Source organism: Emiliania huxleyi (genome assembly GCF_000372725.1).
Source record: "Emiliania huxleyi CCMP1516 chromosome Unknown EMIHUscaffold_1201, whole genome shotgun sequence".
Lineage (NCBI taxonomy): Eukaryota > Haptophyta > Isochrysidales > Noelaerhabdaceae > Emiliania > Emiliania huxleyi.
The window spans coordinates 1-9,529 of NW_005201389.1; the positions used below are offsets into that span (position 1 = coordinate 1).

The window sequence follows — 9,529 nt, forward strand, 5'->3', positions numbered from 1 at the left end:
CTGTCGCAGCAGACCCAGCGCTCCCTCCTCCGAGACGCCGCCCCGCCGGTATCGCCGGCGCAGCGCGTGCGGCAGAAGGCGCAGGCGGCGTGGCTCGCGAAGCAGCGGGCGGAGTCGGCGACCACTTCTGCGTGGGAGGAGGCGCGGCAGGCGACGGCACCCGCGTACGGCCACGGGTACACGCACGGCGAGCTGTGTTCCGAGAGGCTCGACTCCAAAGAGGACCTCTTCTGATGCGCGCGCCGTTGGCCTCTCGGGGGCTTTTTCATGTCTGTCAGTGGTAGGGGTCCGTGGGGAGGGTGGTGAGCGCTCGCTAGCGCGCCGCGCCGCCCGCCCGCCCGTTCCCGGTGCGGGTGCTAGGAAGAGAGAAGAGACAGGGCGACTGGTGAAAGAGAGAGGAGCGCGGTGAGCTCCACAGCCTTGGGCGTTTCAATAAGGTATAAGCTCTCCTTTGGCCTCGTCGATGAACTTGGAGCACTTGGAGTGCAGTTGGCAACCTCACGCCCAGGGCCGGGGAGCTGAGAAGCGCCCCCCCGGGCCGTCTCGAATGCTTAAAAAAGAAAACGTCGTTCCGGCGCGGCACTCCCAGGGCCTCCTAATTCTCAGAGGCTCCCGATGCTGAGCCTAATCCTCCCAGTCATCGCTTTTGCGCTGAGCCCCGCCACACAGCGAGTTGGCCGCCGCGAGTTTGCGCATCTCCTCTGCAGGGCCGGCGTGGCGAGCGCCGTCGGCTCACTTCCGCCTGCGTTTGCGAGCGCTCGAACACAAGCCCCGCTCCTGGCGATACGGAGCGCCTGGGACAGCGGCGAGGGCGCGTGTGCTCTCCGGCCGCTGGTGGAGGCGGCGGCCGCCTCGCCCGATGCCAGGGCGGCCGCAGCGGCAGCCTCGGGTAGCACCGCGGGCTGGGCCGGGCTGTGGGTCGCACGCATCGAGCACTTCGAGAAGGTGCGTTTTGCAGGCCTGCGGGTGCGGCCTCACTACGACCTGACTGCCGACGGCAACATCGTGTCGCACGTCCACGTCGCACTCGGCCCTGTCAAGGGCTGGCTCTCCGCTTCCGGGAGGATGGCTCCAGCGTCAAGCTCCAGCGTCAAGTTGGTTTTCGACGACTTTTGGGTGGGCGGCGACTCGCCATCACCGCGAGCGGCACCGCAGGAGGACAGCGCGAGCCTCGTCGACGCGGCGACCCGCGCCATCGGCCGCGCCTCCTTCTTCGAGGGCCTGGCCGATTTTCCAGTCGACTATGCGGACCTAGAGGACGGCCTTGTCGCCTTCCGGTTCACGCCGCTCAACTCGTGCATCGTGGCGGAGCGGCAGCCGGCGGGGAGCACGCCGCAGCGCTGCGTGTGAGATCAGCCTGCAACCCGCGCACTGGCCGTCACTATCTATGTCTATGTGACGCGTGCAGCTGCTGCAGCTGCAGGCCGGGGCGTGTATACGAGTACCGTATAGGCAATAGGGGCGTGGCGAAAAACTAAAGAAGAAAAGCGCGGAGTCTACAGTCGAGAGATGCTGCATGTCGCGCGGCATGTGCATATGTGATCGATCGGCGCCATGTTATGTTCGGCGCGTCGGGCTATAGCGCGTCGGCCCTCTCGCGGGACTCGCGCTCTGAGTCTCCGCAGACCGCAGACGTCGTGCTCCGTTGCGTCGTGCGGGGGGGTCCACGGAAACACACACGGTCTACAACTCTACATACTACACAGCTACATGCACATGCACATGCACATGTGTCATGTGCATGTGCGCATGTCCGCACATGGCGTGCATGCGATGTACGGCTGAGAGTGAGAAACTGAGATATCAGATATCCTCACATGCACCTCTCCGGTATGCATAAATGCAACAGCCAACACACCTGCCATGCGTACTCACATGGACACATACATGCGCTCTCACTGCTCTCACAGTCAAAGGAATCAGTCCCCCCGTCCACAGCATTCGCCTTGAGTAATGGCTTGATCTCTAATCCCAGTTCGCCTCCGCCGCGCGCTCCGTGAAGCCGATGTCCCAGCCCTCTCTCGCGGCCGCGTCTCCCCTTCCGCTCGACTCCAGCCCGAGGCGCGTCGACTCGGGAAGTGCGCCTGGGCCGCTGGCAAGAGGCACCGCCGTTGAGCCGGCGGCTCCGCGCTGCGCCACGCGGAAGGCGACGACGGTGATGTCGTCGGGCCGGCCTCCGCCCCAGAGGATGTCGTTCTCCTTTGCGAGGACCGCGAAGGGGGAGTCTACCTCGCGGTCGAGCGAGAGCTCCTGCGCGCGGTGCGCGAGCCGCGTCGCCAGCTGCTGCGCCCCCTCGCCCTCGCTCGCCTCGACCACTGCGATCACCTCCTCCTCGCCCACGTTGTCGAAGAGGCCGTCCGTTGCGAGCACGACGACATCGCCCTCCTCGATCGGAACCCGCACCAGAGCCGCGTCCTGCGGCGTCTCGAACCGGTCGTCGCCTGCGGCAAGAGGCGGCGCTCGTGAGAGCGGCGGCGGCGGCGGGCGAAGCGGGCGCGGCGGCGGCGGCGGCGCCTCCCTCCTCTGGCGAGTCTGGCGCGAGGCCGAGCTGGAAGGGCGCGTTGAAGCTGCGCAACTGCTGCGGCGAGCGGAAGGCGACCGAGTAGCGCGCCTGGCCGTCCGCCTCCGGAGACGAAGGGGCGGCGCCCTGCGCGGCCACGCCGAGCGTGCCGAGGCGCGGGCTCGCCGTGTGGGCGGGCCGCAGCAGCAAGAAGCCAGAGTCGCCGATGTTGGCCGCGATGAGCTCCGGCTTGCTCGGGTGCAGCGCCACCAGGCAGATGGTAGCCGAGCCGAGCACGCGTGCCTAGACACTTCCTAGACACTTCCTAGACACTTCCTAGGCAGATGGTAGCCGAGCCGAGCACGCGTGCCTTCCGCGTCGCCCGCCAGGCCGCCTCGAGCACCTTCCTCGGCCGCTGCTCGGCGCCGCTCCGCGCCCGCTCCGCGCACTCGCCCGCCGAGGCGTGCATCAGCGCCTGCGGCTCAAAGGGAGGGACCGCGTGGCGAGGGCTTCATCTCAGTGCTTCGTCTCGCTCGCCGAGGCGAGGGGCGAGGGGTGGGCGCCTGCGCGTAGACGGCTGGGTCGATGCCGCCCTCCCACCAGGAGCCGACCCCGTCCGCCACGCCGACCAGCTGCGGGCCGAGCAGGTACGCGTCCTCGCCCGCGGTGCCCTTGTGCGGGTGGGGCAGGTTGCAGACGGCGGGCGTGATTGCGAGCCGCTGCTGCGCCTCCTCCCCCTCGGCCGGCTGATCGATCTGCGTCGTCTGCGGGACGCCGCGCCGAGGCATCACCGTCGTGACAAAGGCGTCCTTGGCGGAGCGGCCGCCGGCCGGACTCAGGCAGCGCAGCACCGTCATCGGAGAGATGACCCCGAGGAAGCTCGAGCCGTCCAGCACCGGGATGTGCCGCTTGCCGCACGTCGCGAGGAGGTCGCGCGCCTCGTCGATCGTGTCCCCGGGCGTGAGGTAGACAATCTTCTCGGTTGGGGTCATGATGCAGCTGACGGGCACGTCCCAGCTCACCATCCCCAGCGCGGGGTCCGCCGGCTCGTCGTCCCACCCGACCGCAGCCTCGGACGGCAGCGTTTGAAGCGACATGTTCTCGGCCGTCAGCCGGCTGGCCAGGCAGCGCACGATGTCGCCCTGCGTCAGGAGCCCCACCACGCGCCGAGTGCTCGGATCCTTGACGATCAGAGCCGTCTCGCGGTTGTTGGTGAGCTGCTGCGCAGCCACCACGACCGGCGCGTCGGCAGCGACAAACTTGACTGCACTGCTCCGCTTGGACGCGAGGAGGTCACGCACCGTCAGTATGGCCCGTGTGCAGAGCGAGCGGGCGGTCAGGCTGCGCGGCGAGCGAGCCACCATGGAAGGCTCCGACGAAGGGCCTGGCGAGAGTCGCGCCGCCCACCCTCTCCAGGACTGAACCCATCTGGTTTTGAAAAGAATTTTTAGGCCGATTCCCTCGCACGACACTAGTTAAAATTCGAACCGGGGCCAAAAGGCGCCTGGAGCGACCGCGGTCCGGTCGCGCCACCGCGGCTGCGGGGCTGATAGAGCAGGCCGGCTGCGGCTCCTAATGTACCTCCACTTTTGGGTGGCGGTCGAGCGCTGCCGACGGCGCTCGCGGCGCGCTCGTGGCGTTCAGGGCGGCTCCACACGCACACAAACACACACACACACACACACACACACACACACACACACACACACACACACACACACACACACACACACACACACACACACACACATGCACAGACACACAGCCCCTTCCCCTCCCCCCTCAAGGGCGAGGACACGCACAGGCCGCACCTCTAGTGAGGCCCGCATAGTATGTGGGAGACTCGTGCCGCCGCCCCTGCACCCCTGTGTCAGTGTGCATGTGCGAGAGACTGCCAGCGACAAGCTGGAGGCAGGTCGCTAGACTGAGATGAGACCGCCAGTGGAGTTGGGAGTCCACCGCGCACCGCGCTGCGAGCCTGTCGTGTCCCTTGTCAGGAGCAGGAGAGCCCCACCTGTCCCCCTGATCGTCCTTCCAAAATCCTGCTCGTGCAGGTGGGGACCCTGTCCTCGTCCCATCCCTCGTTTGGCGTGTCTGTTTTGTTTCTTTTCTTTTTCTACTAGTTAAAATCCCTGTGTGGTGGCGGCGTGCCGTCCTCCCATCCCTCCCTTGGGTTGTCTGTTTTCTTTCTTTCTTTTACTAGTCACGACACTGTTTTTTCTGTGACTGTGTTCGTGCGTCGCCCATCTCTCCTGGAGCCGATGCTCTATTTATTTATTACACTAGGCACGGGAGCCGCCTCGCCGCAAGTGCGTGTCCGTGTGTGTTGAGGTAACTACTTATGGAATAGAAGTTGAAATAGAAGTAGGCATGTCCGGCGCGTATGTATGAGAGAGAGAGGTTTTTTGAAAACCAACAATTCTCTCTCTATGTAGTAGGGTTGAACGATTACTGTAAAGCCGCGTTATGAGGTTGAACGATTACTGTACACCAAGCTCATAACATAGCACTGGCCACTGCGTCACTCTATAGTGGATTCACTCAGTCACTCGGTGTGCGGTGACGGCGTGTGTTGGCCGGCGCAGGCCGGGCGTGTGTCGGCCTGTCGCGTGACCGCACTGACGCACGCCGCCAACCACCATGCCAGTGGCTGGCGTGCACGTACCACTTTCTTCATGCGTACCTTCCTAACAGAGTGCGGGTGCGGGCCGTGTGCCCTGTGCAGTGCCAATGGCAATGCGTTTCGGCTCGCAACCGGCCACGGCGTCGACTCGCCACGTGAGCCGTGACGGCTCGGTCACATGTCCCAAACGCTCGTTCCTGCGGCTCGCGCCGCCTGGAATTCGGCCGCCGTCACCGAACGGAACTCCATGCGCCAATTCGGGTGCCTGCCCTGCGGAATCGACCCTATCCAGTGCTCAAGTCACAAGTGCTCAAGTAATACACGAGAATACGCACCGCCTCCACGCAATGCCTTACTCGAAGATAATACGAGAAGACGCACACGCACACGCCTATAAAGAAACAAAGGAGGCATAGGTTCCCCACCCACACCTGAGTGCTGAGAGAGAGATTTTTGAAAACCCAACCAGAAATCACAAAACACAACGTGAGTGTTAGAGTTGTTTGGGAGAGAGAGATTTTTAGCAATACCAAACAACTCTAACACTCACACGTAATTTGGCGCCTTGTTGTTTTGTTTGTTGTTTTGTTTGGTATTGCTAGAAATCACGACTCTCACATCTCTCTCCCTGTGTGTGTGCAGACAGAGAAAGAAAGAAGCCGCAAAACACAAGGGAGGGAGGGAGGACGCAACGCCGCACCACACAGGGATTTACGGGCCGAGTTCTGACAGCCCTTCCTCCTTTTTTTCCCTTCGAAGGCCACTTCCTCGAATTCACCAATACCAAGCTTCCGAAGGTGATGGATTATGCCAGCCCTCACCACCACGCCACTACGGCCTCGCTTCGCCGCCTGTAGCGCCCACGCCAGAGCGGTGGACGAGCCCGGCCTCAGCAGCTCCCTCCGCGGCGGCTTCTCTCCGACAGACGTGGCTCAGTCGCTGCAGACGCCGGCTGGCGAGGCGCTTGCACAGGCCCGGCGCACGTCCGAAGGCTCAGCACCCATCGCAGTCATCGGCGGCGGCGTCTCTGGGGTATTCGCGGCGCTGGCGCTGCGCTCACTCGGCTACGGAAACATCACCGTGATCGAGTCTGCGCAAAGGCTCGGCGGGAAGGCCGGATCCTTTGACCATGGTGGCTTCTCCTTCCCGATAGGAGCCGTCAGCACGCCCTTCGCGCTGCGCGAGGCGTCATTCACCGGCGCCCAAATCCTCGAGAAGCCGCTCCGCTTCGCTACGTCCGCGTTCGCCCACTCGCGCACCAAGCTGCAGATCCTCGACGCCAACAATCTGCTGCCCCGCAGGCTGCAGGGCGGCACGCCGCGCCGCTTCCACGCGTCGGAGCTCTCCCATGGCGCCACCGAGTCCTGGAAGGAGGCCTTCTCAGGCACTGGCCCGCCACACCGCTTCTACCCGCACCATGTCGATTTTGCGAGCAAGCCCGAGCTGGCGTCGGCGGCGAGGCCAAGGGTCCTCGGCGAGGAGGCGTGGGGGCGGGCGGACAGCTCCTGGCCGCTCATCTACGTCTCGGCCCACGGCTACGGCGTCGCGCGCGCGGCCGATGCCCCGCCAAACTACTACTGGCAGAGGTTTGCCCAAAAGTCGACCAACGCGGCCAAGCTCCCGTCTCTCGGCCCACGAGGGCCTGCGCTGCGCGGCTTTGACACGACGCGCCACTTGGAGCGCCTCTTGGAGCAGTCGGGCGTCGCGGTGCTGCGCTCGACGCGCGTCGCCTCCGTGCTGCGGAGCACCGGCGGCGTCGCGATCACCACCGCAGCGGGCGGGGCGCCGCTCGCCTTCGACAAGCTGGTCGTCGCGACGGACTTAAAGGCAGCGCGGAGCTTCCTCGACACGTCGGCCGAGGAGGCGGACCTGTTTTCGCGGGTGCGGCATCTCAACTACCACACGCTCGCCAGCCACATCGAGATCCCCTGGGTCAAGCCCGCCTCCGTCTACTACCTCGGCGGGCACCAGGGCGAGCGGGACGCTGTCGACGCCGGTGCGGCCACCGGCGGTTGCCCCACCATTCTCTTTCGCCCGTACGCTGCGTCCAACCTCACCATCACTTGGGCTTACGGCGGAGCCTCGCTCGCCCCCGGGACGATGGAGGCGTGCTTGCGTCGGACCGTCTCCTCGCTCGGCGGCCGCTTTGGGGGCGTCTTGCTGCAGCAAGAGTGGCCCGACTATTTCCCCCACCTCGCCGGCAGCGACCTCGCCTCCCAAGTGCCCCGCCGGTTGGACGCCCTGCAGGGACGCAAACGTACCTACTACGTCGGCGAGATTTTCAACCTCCCGCTCGTCTCCGAGTGCGTCGACTGGGCACGCTACCTCATCAAGCGTCACTTCCGTGACGTGCGGCCGCCGCCGTCCGCGCGAGGCGCATCGGCGCCGACGATCATGCGCCGCCAGCTGAAGGTCGCGTCACTGCGACGCGGACGCGGTCGATGGCGCGAGGGTGCCGCGGCGAGCGGTGGTGCTGCGCGAAAGCCAGCAGGGGCAGGTGGAGCGCGCCGTCGCTACAGCGCCACGGAACTGATGCGGCAGCAGCTGGAGGCGTTGGTGTCTTGAGACGGCTTCCGCGCGACAACGCAATAACCAAAATAATGACACCCGGGGCAAACCCAAACCGAAAGAAAAACAACCGCGGTTCGCCGCGCGCGCACATGACGGCCGGAGGAACTAAAAATGTACGTAACTCGTAAGAGAGGGCCACAACTGGAAAAAAGTAAACAACAAGAAGGTTGACGCAGGGGTGGCACAGCACACACACACCGCACCACACCGACCGCGCGCACGCCCACCGCGCCGCTATACTAGCTCGGAAAGACATGAGGCACGTATTTTTGACCGCGCAAGACATAAGGGTGGCTAAGGGCTCTGCCCGCAAGGCGCCCGCGTCGCAGACGCGGTACCATTGGCAACTACATGACATACCCCCACACGAAAAAAATATAATTAAAAGTCGTGCATATCGTGGGATTTTCGTTCGGCGACGCAAACTTCTCGTCCGGCGGTCAACACGGCGCCCGGGCAAGCCTTCAGCTGGTGCCAACATGCGTAAACCAAGAACGTCCGCCGAATCCGTGCTTTCGGACGGAGCAACTGGGGGGGAAGCCGCTCGCGCGCATGCATGCATGTTGCTCGCGCGGCCACGGCCGCAACGACGCGTCGCCGGCGGCGCTCACTCGAGCCCGAGCCCTCCGCGACGGCAACGCCAGGTCGTCGCGTCCGCCCCGCCAGCCCTTGAGCACGCCTCCCGCATACCGATGCCTGCACTCGGCGTCCACCGGCGGGGGACCATGGAGGAGCGGTCAGCAGTCTCGACTGCTCCACAGGCTCCTCCACAGGCTCTCGCCGTCGGCCCCGGCGCGCTGCGACGGCGCGCCGCCGGCTCCCACCGCGGCGTCCGAGCTGGAGGGAAAGGTCGAGGAGCAGGCGGCGGCGGCGGAGGCGCACTCAGCGCAGCTGCAGCAGCTGAGCGCGGAGCACTCGACGCAGCTGCAGCAGGCGGCGGCCCTCCTGGAGGCGCAGGCGCGCGAGAAGTTTGAGACGGCGGTCGCGCACGAGAGGGTGATTGCGCGCGAGGCGCAGGAGCAGGCGGTGCTCGCAGAGAGGCTGGTGAGCGGAACCTCTCCCCTCCCGCCTCCCCGCCCGCCTTCCCTCCCGCCTCCCGCCTCGACTCCCCTGCCTCACTCCTCCCGACCCATCCCTCACTCCTCACTCCGCCCGCCTCTCCTCTCCCCTCCCTCCTCCCCTCCTCCCCTCCCCCTCCCCTCTCCTCCTCCCCTCCCCCCCTCCCCATTCCCCCTTCCTCTCGCCTCGCGCCCAGCCCAGCCCCGCCACCTCACCGCCCTCCCAGGCGTATCTCTCCGCCCTCAAGCAGCTCGAGCTCGACGTCGACGTGCTCACACGCGTCCTGGCGCCTACTGTATACTTGATGCAGAGCTTTCCGACGTCATTGTGTTTGCCGCTCCGCGCTCGACGCCCGCCGCCGCGCGCGCCCGCGCGCCACCCCTTTTGCGCAGCAACACCTTAAATTTCATGGCCCTCCAAATTCGGGTCGGAGCGTAGCGGAGTGGGCCCCGAGTTTGAAAACGGCGACGGACGCTTGCGTCCTAGCCGCCAACAACACGCCTCCCCGGCGCAGAGGGGCCCCCGGAGGGACGCTCAACCGCTCCACGCCACGCCGCTTGCGGCGGTCCCTATTCCACGCTCGCGGGGTCGCTTGTTATCTTTTCGCCGACTTTGAGGCCCCCAGGGGCCGACTTCACCTGTCACCTGCCAACATCAACGATGCTCGAGGCCCTGCGACAGTGGGAGGCCGCCTCGTGGTCCGCTTTCCAAGTGGCGCGCACCTCCGGAGCTGCTATCCCCGCTGCCACGGCCGCGACTGGAAATCCTGCCGCATT

At 65.5% G+C, this 9,529-nt stretch overlaps 4 protein-coding genes across 4 annotated transcripts; 3 read left to right on the forward strand and 1 right to left on the reverse strand.

The window, feature by feature from the left end:
• Positions 1-615: 615 nt before the first annotated feature.
• On the forward strand, positions 616-1,350 carry EMIHUDRAFT_251886 (hypothetical protein; the record flags this gene model as incomplete). The annotated part of the gene is made up of 1 exon (XM_005790238.1): positions 616-1,350. One exon carries the CDS (start codon positions 616-618, stop codon positions 1,348-1,350), a length of 735 nt encoding a protein of 244 aa, XP_005790295.1.
• A 464-nt stretch (positions 1,351-1,814) lies between these two features.
• Positions 1,815-3,864, reverse strand: EMIHUDRAFT_460475 (Hypothetical protein; the record flags this gene model as incomplete). The annotated part of the gene is made up of 4 exons (XM_005790239.1): positions 1,815-2,415; positions 2,600-2,803; positions 2,904-2,975; positions 3,112-3,864. 4 exons carry the CDS (start codon positions 3,862-3,864, stop codon positions 1,966-1,968), a joined length of 1,479 nt encoding a protein of 492 aa, XP_005790296.1. The 3' UTR covers positions 1,815-1,965.
• A 2,066-nt stretch (positions 3,865-5,930) lies between these two features.
• EMIHUDRAFT_251888 (hypothetical protein) lies at positions 5,931-7,688 on the forward strand (the record flags this gene model as incomplete). Its single annotated transcript, XM_005790240.1, has 1 exon — positions 5,931-7,688. The coding sequence occupies one exon, from the start codon at positions 5,931-5,933 to the stop codon at positions 7,686-7,688; it is 1,758 nt and encodes a 585-aa protein (XP_005790297.1).
• Positions 7,689-8,246: 558 nt separating this feature from the next.
• Positions 8,247-9,156, forward strand: EMIHUDRAFT_317558 (hypothetical protein; the record flags this gene model as incomplete). Its single annotated transcript, XM_005790241.1, has 3 exons — positions 8,247-8,401; positions 8,456-8,738; positions 8,980-9,156. 3 exons carry the CDS (start codon positions 8,247-8,249, stop codon positions 9,154-9,156), a joined length of 615 nt encoding a protein of 204 aa, XP_005790298.1.
• Positions 9,157-9,529: the final 373 nt, after the last annotated feature.